Below are 16,909 nucleotides of genomic sequence, written 5' to 3'. Positions count from 1 at the left end.
GCTTTCCAAGAAAAGGTGAAAGAAATTAAAAAATAATAATAATAATAATTTAAAAAGGATTTGGAGCCCCATTTTTTTAATATTACAATACAATATTTTTAAGAGAAATAACCCTGGCATAGCTATGGCCAGCTGAGCTGAAAGTCACAAGGACTAGTGTTGGTTTTAGTTGTATTTTGTAAAATCAGTGTAACACCATAGCTTTTGATGAGGTTCGTTTGAATTCACAGTGCAGGTGACTAAGCAGAGTAATTGGCCCACTTTTTTCCTATGAAATCTGATCTCTTTGAATAGTAGCTATTTTCACTAAAACAGTCTTTTCATGTAATCATAGTCTTTTTGTGACTATTTAGCATTCCACTGGAAGTTAACTACTGAGCTCTGCTAAATGCCTGCAAATGGCGTACAGAAAACCCTTTCCTACAAATGTTACAAAAATGTAAGCCAAAATGTTTCGTGGAGAAATATAACTTCACATACTTCAAGAGGAAAGCAAAATACTTCAGAAAGGTGGTGCTGCCAGTGAGCTGAGGAGGGTGCGTTCGATGCTGGAGCCCTGCAGACTCCAGCAGGGTGAAGTGCCAGTGGAAGGGAACCACCACTGAGCAGCATGGGAGGAGAGCACAGGTGAAGTAGAAGGGTAAGAAGCAGGCTGGAGAGGAAAGAGGACGAGGAAACAATAGCCAGGAGACAAACACTAGAAAAGATAAGTGTGAGAAACTGGCTAGCATTTTATTCTTTGAAAAAAAAAACAAAAAACAAAAAAAAAACCACACATCTGACCATTCCTCCCTCTATTTTTCTTATACTTAAAGAGGGCTGAAAGCTTGGGATTGAAGTGTTCTTTCTGGAGAAATGAAGTATTTGGTGGGAAGCTGCCTGGCTTTTCTGTCTTAACAAGAACTACAAAATATATTTTATTGGTCAATTCAAGTTGTTGTTTTACTTCTCAAGCATTCAGAAGACCCATCCTTCACACTTTTTTTGCACAGCATTAATAAATAAAACATCCACACGCTCTACCATTACTATAAAAAAATAGTATTTAATTCATGAGAGAAACAGAAAGGAAAAGATTCATTGTTTTTGCATTTTCTTAGGACTTATTTTTAACCCTCAAACAAGATGCTGCTCTTCCTCTTCCCCTCCAGCACAGAGCCCTGCTTTCACAAGATTAGCCTGCAGGTTATCCTTTGTTAAGCTCCCCACCAGCATCATAGGTACCAGTCAACACTCTGGTATGATGATGTGACAATGTGAACTGTAACGCAAGCCCTCAGAAAACATCTGAGCTGAGGTACCATAGCAGTTCCTCTATGGCTGGCACTGGCTGCATATCAGAGACAGATGCACCAGCACAGGTCAGTCACACTGCCAAGGAGGACACAGCATCTGCTTCCTCCTGACAAGTCATATACTCATTAAGGTTGGAAAAGACCTGCAAGATCATCTAGTCCAACCATCCCCTTACCACCAATATTACCCACTAACCTATGTCCCTAAGCACCAGGTCCAACCTTTCCTTAAACACCCCCAGGGATGATGACTCCACCACCTCCCTGGACAACCTGTTCCAATGCCTGACTGCTTTTTCTGAGAATAAATGTCTCCTCATTTCCAACCTGAACCTCCTCTTGTGCAACTTGAGACCATTCCCTCAAATGACCTCAAAGAGAAAAGACCAACTAAAAGCATGGTGTTGCCACCTTGTCTCCAGATAGAAAAGCTGCATCTTTCTCTGCAAACATGAAGATAGAGTGCCCTCCTCCTCAGCAGAGCTGCAGGCATGGAGGAGCTCTGTTAGCAAGGTGATGTTAGCAAGCCTGCTTTGGTGTGGCACATGGTCAGGTAAGACTGGGACATACAGGCAGAGTGGTCCTCCCAGGCAGGTTCCCACCACCACTGTGCTGAAGCCATCCTTGTGGTGCACCTGTATATGCTAACAGCCAACATCAGCAGGCAATTCCTGGCATACTATGGGGGGAGTTACAAAGCCAGGTGCAGTATTCTGTGCCCTCTCTTCCTCTTACCCAAATGTGGCTGTTGTAACAGGGACACCAGTAGGTTGAGCCCTGCAGGTACTTCTCCTGGGCTACCAGGGATGAGTGAAGGGGTGGGGAATAGCCCACATTGACTATGCCACTGCCACCCTCTGTTTCTACAGTCCCTGTGCTACAAGCTCCCAAAATTTGGCCACTGCTAACCTCTCCAAGCCTTGGAAAATGGCATCCACAGGGACTCCTCCATCACTGTCACAGAATTGATTTTTATTTTTTTTAAGCAAAAGAATATATTTGTTTCATACCTCACAATCAGAATAACAATATTTAAATGTATGAGTTAGTGCCAGTAGGGGATTCAAACATTCAGTGAGTATCTTCATCCTGCCTCTCACCAGAAACAATTTATAGTTTGATCTGACTGGTTACTTTGACATAGCTCCTTTAGCCGTAACGTCTTTCTATTCCTCTAGTAGCACAGATTTAGTATTTCAGGCTAAGTACATATGTTGGATAAGAACATAATCCTCAGCTCTGGACATAGGAGTTCATGGTAAGAGGATGGCTCTGCATACAAATTGAAAACACTGAGATACAGGAGAAAAAAAAAAAATCAACAAAAACCAAAACAAATGCTAAACCCTAATATGCATTTTGTGAAGGCCTTCTGGCACCAGAAGAAATAATCAGTTATCTAGTTCGACATCTTTCAAAACAGAGAGACTAGAGGGGAAAAAAAGGAGAGGAGAAAAAAATGGATATGACCTTTAGTCTGACATGCCAAGTAAAGACTTTGGATAAATACTTGCAGAGAAGGAATATGCCAATATGCAAAGGGGAAAGGAGATAAATGAGACTAGACCATTTCAGTGGAGAAAAATCCCAAAGCTCCCATTCTTCAGCCACTTTTGACAGCAAAGAGATGGATTTATCACGTGGCAGAAGGGGACAACCTCTATTAGCCTTCTTAGCATAGCACATGCATTCCTAGGTGTGGGATGCAGACATCTCTGCAGCACAGCTGCTTCCCCTCCTTCTGACTGGGACTCTTTGCCTAATGCAGAGTACTTTTCAGTATCACCACAAATATCCACACTGGGCATCCAGTCATCTGTAGGAACAGGGAGCAGCGTTTCCAGACAAAGCTATGAAGGAACAATACCAGACATGATCTGACATTACTAGACTTCATTCTCTGAAGTTGCAAAAGACACAAAGAAACAATACGCTGTGGAAAATGAGTACATGTGAAAGTCCTGTATCCACACGGAATGAAATTGTCCAACCATCACCATTTAAATTATTTATAAGTTTTCTGAATTACTGATATCAGCTAAGATTGTGCATTTAAATTGCATTGCAAGTGAGGGGCTCTGTGCCACATCAACCCAGAGCCCCTTTCCCACATGCCCTGTAGCTCTGCTGGGCACAGCATCACGCATTGCAGCCTCGGGGTCTCTTCTTTCTCACCACCTTCCCTGCACAGCAGGGCCAGAGAGACCAGCACAGCTAAATCTAGCTTTGAAGAGAGCTGGGATTAGAAAACCGAACTTTCTGAACCCATAGTCTGAGCACAGCTGATCTACTCTTGGCCATGTGTGACACCTTGAAATCCCTTCTATCCATTTATTTTATGCTAAATATAAAGAGGTACAGTAGTTTTGCCTCTTTCTATAAACTCTTCTCATTCTGTGTAAACTCTGTTCTGCAGGATATCTTCACACTTCCTGCTGACACTTCCACTTCACAAGTGGCAAGCACATTCCACAGAATAGTTTTTCTTTCTTCCCAAAATAAATTAAATCTGGCATTGTACAGCCTTCAGGGAAAAAGCATCATTTTGCCTATCCAACAGATTATATGAGATTTATTTTTTTTTTTGAGAACAGTAAAATAAGGTTTTGTGTTCTTCACTGGAAGATCTGACTTTTTAACACTATAAGCAAAAAACTTTTTTGCAGTGACACTGTTTAAAAATCAGGAGTCCTGGAACGGAACTGAAGAAAGTGAGGACAACAGAACAGCAGCCACCTTAGTGGCTTCTTAATCCTGGGGAGGAGTTTGGTTTAGTTTTTCTTTTTTTTTTTTTTTTTTTTTTTTTAAACCATGGGATGCAGAATAAAGGAATCTGTATTCTAGCACGGACAAGTAAACATCTGAAAGTATGAGCTCCCATAATTTCGTGGCAAAATCTGTGAAAATGCTAATGAATCACCAAACTCATCCTCCCCTCTGACATAACAAATCATTAGTAATAAAATGCTAGTGAGATGCAGAGTCAGGCAGCAGAAGCTGTAATTACAGTCCAAAGTAACAGTTCCTTTGGAGCTCATTAACTGCATTGAGTACCTTTAATTTTGTATTGAATTTAGGAGCAGTGGTTCATTAATCAATAAAAAAAAGTGCTAGGGAAATTTCCAGAACTGATTCCACATATTCACTTTAGATATATATTTTTCCATTTTGACTTTTTTTCTTTTTTTGCAAGTTTCTTTAACTGCATGTAGTGATGACTGGTTTCTTTACTTCAGCACTAAACCAGCCAGGACAGAGAGGACAGCCCTGCTCCAAAACCCATTAACTCATGTCACTTAACAGTACCCCTGCAGTGAAGCTTTAATGTTTTCCTGCATGCTAAAGAATCAAACTTGTAAAACATATGAAACAGTGATTCTCCTCCCAGAAATGTAAGTCAGACGAAGAAAAAAAATCCTTCTTAAGAAATGTGAACCTGTGAAATGAATGTGCAGTGATGGCAGATACCTGCCTGACTCTGCAGAAAGTTTAAGTGATAATTAAGGCACATTCTAACAATGACAGCACTGAGAATTTTATCTTTGATGTTATATTTAAAGCTCAAGCTCCAAGGAGCAAGAGAATGTAACAAAATCAGCAGACTTCAGCAGAAGTGAAAGTGATTGTAAACCAGAGCTTCAAATTCTACAAAGAAAGATAGGCTAAAATGAATTTTTTAATGATTAAAAAAAATATTCAGGTTAATAAGACAGTTTCATGTTCTTTCAAGTCCCAATCCATGAATTTTAAAGAAGTTTAATTGACTGTCATTCATTTCATTTGGGGCCCCTGAAGGTCATCAAGAGAGGTGGTGCAGTCCCTGTCCTTGCCAATACTTAAAACTCATCTGTCACAGCCCTGAGTCCCTGACACACTGGCCCTGCTTTGAGACTGGTCTTGGCCCAGATGGTCTCCAGACATCCCTTTGACTCCATGGCTCTAAACGGTTTCACGTCCCTACATCCTCACACAGCAACAGCAACCCTGCACTGTACCATGCCATTTGCTATTTTGCTGTCAACCAGGGGACAATTCTGAATTGCTTGTTTTTTTTCAACTGGCTCATTGCAGCCTCTTGCTCCCCTTTTCCTTGCAGGCCATAGATGGTCAATGTGCCCTCTGAGCTATGCAGTGGGAGTAGGAACATCAGTATTACTACCAGCTTAAAGCCAGCCAGCAGACTTCCATGAGACAGCCCAAAACGTAGGCAGCAAACAAAAGCTGTCCAGCGATATCCAACCACACCACAACCAGCTTATAACATGGCAGTGACATGTGCCTCACCATTTTTAATAAACATATATATTTATTTTAAAGAATCATTTCCTGTTTTGACTTGTGGCCTTATCCCTGCATTTACAGGCAGTCCTACATGGCAGTACTTGTCTATAGCAAGGAAAGCCAAGACTGCTTGCTGCAAGCCTGCTTGTGCTACGTTGTTGACTCTCAGCACAGGAGGCGGTTGCACTGGGGATAAGCATGAGGAAATTAGGCTCTTTTCTGCTAAGCACCAGATGAGACCATAAACCATAAAAAACAGCAGGCACAAATGTATAGATGATAAACCTCCAGCTTAGAAAACCATATTACATTATTCTAGACATTTCAATGGCAAGATTGATCCCAACAGTTACAGCTCTCATATATTTTAATCATACAACTAGTACTCATAAGGAACTTATAAGGGCAACAAGTCTATATCTTCAGGAGGAAAAAAAAAAAAAAAACAACTTGGAAACTGTAACACCCTAATCAGGAGGTCAGTTTCTCCCACGGTACACATTGACAATGAACAGTTGATCCTGTACAGTCATTACAAAATATTATTAGAAAAGGCAACCCCCAAACAGGCTATGTCTTTACTAAAGGTTAGCTACAGAAAGAAAAGAGATGCAGAATTAACCATGTGTAATTGGGACAGACAAAGCTTCCAAGATATGCTCTGGCATTTTCCAAAATGCTTTATTTATTTTCCATTTTATCTCCTAACCTCATAATGTCCTCAAACAAACTTATAGTAGGAATGACATAAGATCAGCTGCAACTATTCTAGTCATGCTGGTGAGACCATAAGGAATGCATTCTACCTCTACTCCAAGCTGAATGCTTATGCACCATGTAAGGGACATTTCAGAGTTTATTTCCTCAACCTGGAGGCTTACTGCTTTCCTGACTGGCTGACGTCCATCACCTGGTGTAGTAACACTTACTGGGAAGAGCTGGTATCCAATAGCTAGTCTGTTTTGCCACCACATGAAAACCCTTTGGTCTCAGAATCAAGCACATCTGCCACTGTCAACTGGTCTCCGGCACACTGCTTTGCAAGAAGCCTCCTGCAAAGTTCAGGTCATTAAAGACAAAATATAAGGAGGGAAAACCAAATATGTGAAAGAGTCTGGGAAATAATGGCTGGCTTTACCTTGTATCTGAGCACAGCAGGATAGAAGTTCATGTTCTGAAGTTCAAACACCCCATATTATCATTTGCTTTGGGGGTCACTTTTTGACTGCACTAGCCTATTAAAGAGAAAGGAAACAGCTGCACTGTCCAGATCCATATTTGAGTGTGTACGGGGTATTTGATCAAGAACTTGTTTTTCATTCATCTATGTGTCTTGCTGCAATGCCAGCAAGTGGCTGCGTGTTGAAATTAACTTAAACCAGAACTCTTATTTGAGCTGTCCCTGAAATAGGCTGAGGAAGAGGAAGAAGATACTGATGGCTCTGCCTAGAAAAAGAAAACACCCTATTTTTTTGCCTAGTGCTAGTTATATAACTTAAGTTTCCTACAAAGAAGCTCCTCTTTTAAGAACAGAAGCAGTCAAGTGTGCTCCTCTTATACTGGCTCCAGCAGCTGGATTACAACACACCAATTTTTGTCAATACAGCTACTCCCTAAGAGAAGCCTGTTTAAGATTTATCCAAATCGGAGTTTAAGCTATTAAACTTTTAGATTCCAAAAATCAGAACAATCTTGTGGTCTGCAGTTTGCACTACTGACACTGCAGCAAGCCCAAGGTCACTGGCGCATCATGGCTAACTCTGTGATGTATGTCAAGCTTCATGGTATCACCTGGCAGAGATTGCAGATCTTCCCGCTACAGCTTGATCCAAAGCCCATTTTAGGCAACAAAAAGACATTTATTGACTTCGTTTGGACTTTGGATACATTCCCAGAAGCACAGTAGACTCCCTCATAGCTCCCAGCATCATAAGAATTAGAGGCAACCTGGCAGTTCTGGTTCCAGCTAACAGAGGTCAGTGTTGCACATGAACATTAGATGAGATCACAACATTATTATCCATATTCATGGAGCGTCTCCATTTCTCTTAAATGCTGGTGACACTATATGGCGCATTACCATTCTGTAGCTTTCATATTTTCCTACAATGCAGCTGAGGAAACCTGGCAGAACTTTGTAGCCTATGGAGTCTTGAGCTGGTTTTCAAAAAAGAGATTTAAAAATAAAAAAGTGTTTTTGATTTAACACATTATGTTGTAATCCACCAGGAATTAATTTTATACCAATGATCATTTTTACATACACTTAAGTATTCACTATATATCCATTTATTCTTCAGAAAACATCATAATTTTTCTTAATATATGTAATAACTGCTAGTTAATTATGTAAAAACCCCATCCCATCTGCTCTTATTCCTTCACACAGCAAAATGAGAGGGCTTGATTCTGCAGTCACTACTCAATGAAGGAGATGCATTGATTTAATGAACTTCCCTGAAAAGGGATTACAATATAGAATCCTCCGGTACTGATTTTGTGACATCATAATCTTTTCCTCAGAAGTGGACACTGATGACTCAAGATAATACCAGTGCAAGATTAGGAAGGGGCAGCTAAATTAGAGAAAGAAAATTATTAAAAAGACAAACCTCCTAACTTACAGTAAGCAGACAGCCATAAAATATTAGCTATGTTCTCTGTTTTAAATAGAAGTTCTCAAAAAAAAAAAAAAAGTTTCCAAGTGATGTTTCTGTCTTTCATCTCTTGCCCCGCTTACAGTTACTTTCATGATACTATTGCAAGCTAGAGCATTTTTGTGTAGGTTAATGGGTTCCCTTGGAGGGGATTAAAGTCACATTGATTATTAATTATTTTTTGAAGTTTTAAACTGATGTAAATGTCCAGAAGCTCTGATGAGCAACATCCTGTAGAAATCAATACCAAATAGAAACAAAAGCAGCAAACAACAACAAAAACAACAAAAAAAAACTCTACTCAGCTCCTGGGGGAAGCAATTGTGACTTATTTCTGTTTGGAAGGTATACTGCCCCTTGGAGAATACCAGCAACTGGCATATATGATAATCACTTCTTGCTTATCTAGAGCATCCTTATTTTGATGTGTCTATCCTTCAGACTTCAGGCAGAGCCTGCAGATATTTTGCATATAGAACAAAGCTAGGCACAGGAGTGCTAAGCAAATAATAAATAAATTAATTTCATTGCTGTTGGAAAATGTTCATTTTTCTTAAATCTGCTTTTCAGTACTTTGGGAAAACACTAATTAGTGTTCTTTCTGGTCTTTTTTTCTCCCCCTCTACCAAAGCTCTCTACTGTTCCTCACCACATTTTAATATACATATATATTTTGTTACATTGTTTTTTCTCACTTGAGTTTAAAGTTTCTTTGCTGTTTGCAAATGGAATGGGAACTAGACCTTTTCTTCTTGTCTGACAGGTTAATGAAAAGACTTTACATATTAAAATGGCTTCTTTGTGACGAAAGAGTAAATGACCCTGAATAGCTTGAGTGTGGATAACAGACACATGCCAAACAGCAAATTACACAAAGGTAACAAGACAACTGGGATGGTCTGTTGTCTGCTCTGGGGACTCCTCTCAGCCCCAAAGAGCAGCTCTTTGGTTGATTTTAGGATGAGTCTAGCTTAAAAAGAAATGATTAAAAAGCTCTTAACATTGAAGGAGTTTCTAACCTAATTGATGACAGTGAACAGAACCTACCTCTCTTTTCCCAAAGACCCTTGTCTTTTGCAATAGATAGTTGGAAGTCACCATAACTAAATTGGGGACCTGCAGGTTTATAGCACACAAAGCAGCCATAGTTTGTTCAAGTCCTGCTGACACAACTACAAGACCCATGCCTCTACCTCCTAAAGAGCACTGAGGCCCAATCACTTCAAAATCATAACTGTTAGATTGACAGGCAAAATTATCTGTTTATCCCAAGTACTTGAAAAGGAATTTAGGTGTTTGGTGGTTGTTTGTTTTGTTTTTTTTCTTGGTTGGTGGGTTGGTTTGTTTTATTTTGTTATTTGTTTTCCTCCAAGAGCTTCCTATCTGCCAAGCAGCTACATCACATGTTAAATCTCTGAGTGACTTAAAACAGCACAGAATTGTTGACTTTTGCCTAAACTACTAGCAGAGAGTTATTGATTCTGAAGTGCTCAATCCCCATGCTTAGACATCCCACTCACACTTTTCCACCCCGATATTACGTTTTCTTCTCAGTCACAGCTCCTAACCCACATTCTCTTCTTTTGTCCATGCTGTCATCTCAAGATCAGCATACTGAAAGCTGAGCTTATTACTTGCTAGCTCTCCTCCCTGTTACGATCAGCTGTGTCACCAACTTGCCTATCACTGATGGTTACTGTGAAGTATTTCTTCTCCAAACACATGCATCTGACTGAACGGAATGCAAAGATAACCACAGCAATTTGAGCACAGCACATACTACTTTTGCTGTGGTACAATGTGCTATCTTTACAGTGAGCCAGACACGATGCATATCATTTTATTTCTGTAACTCCTTCGTTTAAAAAGCAACTGTAATTTCCTAGCATAAAAATGAAGGGGTTCCAGAAATAAAACACCGTGCATCACATTTGGCTTACTGTAAAGATAGCAGTCTTCTTCCTTTTGAGTTGCTCCCTTCACTGGCTGTATTCATTCAAGATCACACAGTGCTTTGAAAAGCAAGGTAACCTTTCTGTTTCAGTTATCTCCCATTCTCTATTCATCTGTTATGCATTGCACACATGGCAGCTAGTACATGTTGCCACATTTCTTTCATAAAGATTCCTCTCTTTTCAGCTGTACATTGATGGGAGCTTAATAGAAAAGTCATAATGGCTTTTGTGTGCAGAACATATCAATAAACCATTCTCTTCACTTTTTCTGCCCTAAGTCATGATGTTTTCTGGAATTTAAGTGCCTCCAGTGGAAAAGGCAAAATGTCCAGCCAAGCACTGTCTCCCACAGTGACACTTCAAAGGTAGGTATGCAGCATCCAGTATTGCACCTACTTGCTCAAGATTAATACTTCGCTTCACTTGTGCTCCTAATTTTTTGTTGTGCAATGCCTAAGGTCTTCAGGAGCACAATGGCTGTGATCCAGTAAAAGAAGGATGACAATGATTTATCTCGAATGGCAGCAACTCACTAACTTCGGATGAGTCACAGATGAGACTGCAACCTAAATCTCCTCCAATATTCTTGCAGACAGAATCCCTCCATACTGGATATTTTGCCCCTGAAATTTTTCCCTATCAGATAACTAACTCAGGCCTGGAAATAGAAGAGTGGACAAGAATAGACTGACATGACAGCTCCTTTTTACCACTATACAAGTAATGAAATGGGCCAGCTTACCTTAATGAATGTCCAATTCTTTTCTCAGTCTTTGAATATTTATTGAACAGTTTGTCATCCTAGAACTGCATAAACCTATGTAGTAAATTCTGTGTAAAGATTTAAATTTTAAGACATTTTTACATTTATCAAAGTGATTTTTTTCTTTACTTTGCAGCCAGTTATATTTTACTGCAAGAACAGAATATTTAAAATCTGGAGTCATGGAAGTACAGTCACTAATTTACTATAGAATGAGTGCTTATGAAGATATGTACTTCTCCAGGAGAAAAGGCAAATAATTTTAAAGAACATGCAAAGTTAACTATGATCCTTTTAAATTGTTCAGCAAAAGTACTTATTTCCAAAGTGTTTTTTTTTTTTTTGACATCTATCATCCATATGGCCAAGTAATAAAAGCTCCCTTCTCCAGAACTGAAACCATCTAGTAAAATGAATAGCAAGATAGATTTAGACAAAACTTGGACACTCATTTAACGGTCATTTCATGATCTACCTGGATTGCACTATAACGTGACAGCAGAAAGCAGAGACTAATTTGGCTTCTGAAGTTCAGACAGCATGTTGTCTGTGAGCCCTTTAATGAACAGCCATAAGATGGCAACAGGCAAGTCTTTATTCAGCATGGTCCCTGTCTTATTCCAAACGAGGAATCACCCTTGCATGCAGCTTCCAACTGTAGTGATGTTATTTAGAAATTGCCTTTTTGACCTCTTACAGTTTGAGTGTGGGGCTTATGCCCCCTTGCAGGGCTGAAAGATCTTTTCTTGATGGTATGCTATCACTACAATGAAACCAGAAAGTTGCTGGAGAGTAATAGCAGATTATTCCACTGGCAGAGAGGGTTTTGCAAGTGCTTACTACAGCTCTGTGAATATGAGTTGGCACCCAAGCATCCTCTTCATTAGCTTTGCCCCTTAGAACCACCCTGATCTAAAAATAATCCACGAAAATAATGAAAGGAGGTAGAGATTGACCTGTAGAAATTTTGAGCTAAGGATGACCATTCATTTGAAAAAAAAAACAAGGAAAGAAAAAAAAAGTATGTTTATGAAGAGAGCATGCTTTTCAAATGAACTGTTGAGATAGTTGCTTACTTTGACACTGCTAGGACACAGTCATGAGGAAGAAACAGACTTGTTTTCTCAATAAGAACTTTGGTCAGCATTGCTAAGAGAGGTAAGAAATTCCGGAGGACTCCATAACAGAATTCTCTAAATGTCCATTTCTTTTCTGTCCAGGAAAAAACAGTGGTGAAGTGCGGGGGTTCTCAGATGTGAAATCAGCCTCTCTCTTAAAAAGCAGTTTCTCCTAGAGAAAGAAGGAGTATCCTGATGGTTTGATCTTTGGTTCAGATTACTAATATTAGATGCCAACATTCTTGAAAATTACATGAATAAAACCACATTTACTTCATCAGTAAGGTTGTGTTGAATGAAGTTTTAGAGCACCTAGATCCCTATGAACATCCAGCAGTGTGCCCTGGCAGCCAGTAAGGCCAACCGTATCCTGGGATGCATCAAGCACGGCATCGCGAGTTGGTCGAGGGAGGTTATTGTCCCGCTCTACTCTGCGCTGGTGCAGCCTCACCTCGAGTACTGTGTGCAGGTCTGCGCACCACAGTACAAAAAGGACATTAAACTGTTGGAGAGTGTCCAGAGGAGGGCGACGAAGATGGTGAAGGGCCTAGAGGGGAAGACATACGAGGAGCGGCTGAGGGCACTGGGCCTGTTCAGCCTGGAAAAGAGGAGGCTGAGGGGGGACCTCATCGCAGTCTACAACTTCCTCACGAAGGGGAGTGGAGAGGCAGGTGACCTATTCACTGTAAACACCAGTGATAGGACCCACGGGAATGGTGTTAAGCTGAGGCGGGGAAGTTTAGGCTGGACATCAGGAAGAGGTTCTTCACTGAGAGGGTGGTCGCACACTGGAACAGGCTCCCCAGGGATGTAGTCACTGCACCAACCCTGTCTGGATTTAAAAAGTGATTGGACTGTGCACTTAGTCACATGGTCTAAACTTTGGGCAGACCTGTGCGGTGCCAAGAGTTGGACTAGATGATCCTTATGGGTCCCTTCCAACTCGGGATATTCTATGATTCTATGATCTTCATCCACGTGAAGCTGAATTTAGACTTCACAATACCAAGCTCCATGAACAGATGTAGCAGTGGACAAAAGTCTACCGTTAGACAGAAAAATTGTCCTTGTTAGGGGAAAAAAGAGGGTTTTGCTGCATTATATACAGAGCCTGAAGAGCATATATAGAACCATTATCCAAAGACCTCAGTCTCCTAGAAATAAAACATGGCTTCTCCCCCCCCCGTATTTGTGGATAATCTTCCTGACGAGTATCACTCATCCTAGTTAGCGCATTCATGGACAACCTGTTTTTTAAAGTTTTCCTAGTGAGAGCATTGGTCAGATGCTCTTAGAGGTATAACACATTGTAAATGATGTCCCAGCAACAGGTTTGGCATTTTTAAGATAATTTTGTCCCCTCCCTTAACTCTACCTTGTCCCCCAGACATAACACAGCAAGAAAACAAAATCACACAGGTGCAAGCTCCTAACAACATGAGATATCTGACATATTGGTCACATAATCCAGGGCAGAACTCCATCTGGTCGAAGCTCTGTGTAGATGTGACTACAGGAAGCTTGCTGGACTGCAGTAAGAAAAGATGAGAAAAATAATCATCAGCAGGACCAGGAAATGGAATCATAGAACGGCTTGGGTTGGAAGGGACCTTAAAGATCATCTGGTTCCAACCCCCCTGTCATAGGCAGGGATGCCTCCTGCTAGATCAGGTTGGCCAAGGCCCCATCCAACCTGGCCTTGAACACCTCCAGGGATGGGGCATCCACAGCTTCTCAGGGCAACCTGTGCCAGTGCCTCACTACCCTTACAGCAAAGAATTTCTTCCTGATGTCTAATCTAAATCTCTCCTTTTCTAGTTTAAAACCAGCCCCCTTGTCCTTTTTACTGTTATTTGTTTAGCTGAAGTACAGCTTTTCCTTTCAGATGTGATCAGCCATGCCTCTGCCACACCAAAATGAGGCAATTACAAAGCAAGCTGCTAAGGACTATGCCTTCCAGCCACCCAGAGACTGAAACACTGGAGAATACAGAACCATTTTAAAAGGGCAATATATTAAGTCAGTAAGACTCCTACAGCAGAATGCTTGGAAGCTTTTTGCTGAAGCAAGATGTAATGCTGTTCCTCTCCCAGGTACTGTAAATCCATATGAATAGCTGACCTCACAAACAATGCCTTTCTCCTGCTCGTTTCTGAGCTAGACCTTGCATAAGAAAGCCACTGGAGAAAAAGAATGATAAGGGTTCAAGATCATATTGCTGTTGTTTACAGAAAAGATTATGGTACTGTCCTGGAGCACAGGACAGGACTCATTGCGCTGTGAAAGGAAGAGCTAAGTATTACTAGCCCGTAGGCAACAATCAGGCACGTGAACTTGCAGTGGGCATCGTCACTGTTTGATCTCACTTTGTCCATACCAGCAACTGCAGACAGTGTCAGGATTTGAAACAAGCTGGCACTATTGCTTTACACCATGAACCACAACATGTGGAGGAAAGAGAAAAACATGCTTTGAGCAGTTTTATCACTGTGCAAAGCTTGCTGGTGGTTTTAAAAACTGCCAGATGGGCATCAAGGCCACATCGAGCAGATACAGCTTAGCAAGTGACATTTGGGCTGCTAATGCTAAAACAGCAAGCATACAAGCCTCAGTGTTGCCCCACTTCAGATTCATCAGCTCAATACAGCTGCTTTCTCGATTAAATTAAATCGATAGTTTACCTGGAAGTTAGTAACTCAAGGCTGGATAAATTTAGTATTTCTTCAACAAGTTAGCATAACTATACAGCAGAAAATTAAGGAAATACCTTGTATTGAAATTATTTTCAATTATTTGTCACTGAAAAAAAATAATATATGCAGGTTTGCAATCTCACCAAAATCATAAACTAGTCACACATGGCATTACTGATGCACCTCCATCTTGAGGTACAGCTTCACTTTCTCTAACGCTACAAAATTCTGCCAATACTCATCATCATTTTTCTTCAGCTTTTGTTGTCCTTCCAGTCCCAGGTTTTCTTGAGCTACAGACTGGAGGATACATCTGGCTCATGGGATCAGTTTTGTCTGGTTCAGAAGTTATGGTTACTTTCCAACCAAATGAAAACCTAAGGCCTTGGCTGCCTTCAAACCTTTACCACGTTTCTTGAGATTTATTTTACAAAGATAGGGTTTTACAAATTTATACTACTTATTTCCTGTCTTGTTTTACCACAGTAATTAAAACAGCTACTTAAAACTGTGTGTCCACTTCTGTATTAGGAATCAAACTAGAACAGAAATTAACTGCAGCTCCTTCAGCTTTATGCTGGGCCATGCTGTCCCCAGACTTACTTTCCCACCAAAAAAAAAAAAAAAAAAAAACCATGAAATTCCAAGAAACAAAATTTTGTTGGTATATTAACATTTCATCTTGCATAAATGTATGTTTCAGCAGTTATGAAAATGAGACAGCTGACAGTTGACTACTATATGTGAACAGATGCTGTGAAAGCTTCCCTTTAAATAGTTCTGTCAATGCAATGTCAATTTTAGGAGTGACACCACTGCTGTTCTAGGACATGATCCTGCAAACTTTTATTCGCACAGGGAGCCCTGCTGATTTCCATAGAACATGCACACTTGTAAGAGACCGAAAAGTCAGGTCCTTAGCTGCAGAGCTTTCCTTAGCAGTGACTGACAAATATACAACAAAGTTTTTAGCAGAGCAGAATACCGTGGCTTGGGGCAATGCCACTGACAGTCAGTGCTATTCGCCTGGGTGCTTTCTTTCAGAAGTTACACAAAGCGTATTAAATATGAGTAAGGAACCATTAAAGATCGACCACGTAAAGATAATAATAATAAAAAAAAATCACGAGAAACGAAGCTCGCCGTATTAAGCAGAACTTTGAAAAATTGACGCGCCCAGCAGATGGGCAGAGTCCGACCGCAGCACCCCCGAAAGCGGCGTTAAATCCTGCAACAGCCGAGCAAGAGGCCCCCCCCCGCCTTTGTCAGCACCTTCCTCACGGTGTTTTTCCCGGGCGGGAGGCACCGCCGGCGCCCCTAGGAGCCCGAGGGGGGCGCCCGCCGCGCCGTCCTGGCTCCGTGGCGGCCCCGCGGTGCTGAAGGACAGCTCGGGGCGCACCTGGCAACGAGGGGGGCGGCGGCACGACTGCAGGCGGCCCGAGGGGTTGGGGGCGTTCGCCCTCGGGGGCACGGCGGGGAGGGTTGTTCGCCCGTCGGGACGCCCAGCGAGGGGCGGCACCGCCTGCGCTCCCCCTGCCCCCCCGTAGTCCCCCAGCCCCACCGGCCCCCCTCGGGAGCACAAAGCGGGGACGACCAGAGCCGAGCCCCTGCCTCCGCGGAGCCGCCGAGCACACAAAGGCGGCGCGGGAGGGTGGGGAGGGGGGGAGTGTGGGGGGCGCCCCCTCCCCTTCCCAGCACTTACCTTCAGCAGCACAAAGAGCCAGAGGAGGCAGGAGCGGGCCCCCGGCCCCCCCTGGGCTCCCCGCCGGCGGCGGCCGGGCATCGGGGGGCGGCCGGCCGGGGGGGACTGCTGCTCCTCTGCCCCCCGGCCCCCCGCCTCTGCCCCTCGGCTGCCTCCGCCCGGCTCCGAGCCGTGCCCGGCAATGGCGAATTGCGGCAGCATCAGGCGGCCGGCGGCGGCGCCGACCTCCCCGCCGAGCGGCGCATCCTGCCGCCACCCGCCCTTTTATTTGGGATTTGCGGGGGGGGGGAGGAGGAGGAGGAGGAGAGGGAGGAGGAGGAAGAGAAGGCGGCGGTGCCGGCAGCGGGGGGTGTCTCCCCTCCCTCCCAGGAGTTTTGGCGATCTCGCCGCTGCACGGGAAGGGGTAGGGAGAGCCGCCCGCCCGCCCCGGCTCCGCGGTCCCCAC

General features: G+C 42.5%; 1 protein-coding gene across 4 annotated transcripts in view; it reads right to left on the bottom strand.

Moving 5' to 3' along the window:
- Window positions 1-16,708, bottom strand: part of PTPRO (protein tyrosine phosphatase receptor type O) — a 152,455-nt gene extending 135,747 nt beyond the window's left edge. Inside the window, exon 1 of one of the 4 annotated variants that reach the window (XM_050716714.1) lies at window positions 16,465-16,708. In XM_050716714.1, coding sequence (XP_050572671.1) covers window positions 16,465-16,665 — 201 coding nt within the window. In that variant the 5' untranslated portion in view covers window positions 16,666-16,708. The remainder of the gene's footprint in view (window positions 1-16,464) is intronic. The other 3 variants (XM_035550809.2, XM_035550811.2, XM_050716726.1) reach the window with 3 other exon arrangements.
- Window positions 16,709-16,909: the final 201 nt, after the last annotated feature.

Source organism: Cygnus atratus, chromosome 1 (genome assembly GCF_013377495.2).
Source record: "Cygnus atratus isolate AKBS03 ecotype Queensland, Australia chromosome 1, CAtr_DNAZoo_HiC_assembly, whole genome shotgun sequence".
In the NCBI taxonomy this organism is placed as follows: domain Eukaryota; kingdom Metazoa; phylum Chordata; class Aves; order Anseriformes; family Anatidae; genus Cygnus; species Cygnus atratus.
The sequence above is the reverse complement of the archived record's forward strand: the minus strand, read 5'-3'. Positions and strand labels throughout refer to the sequence as shown.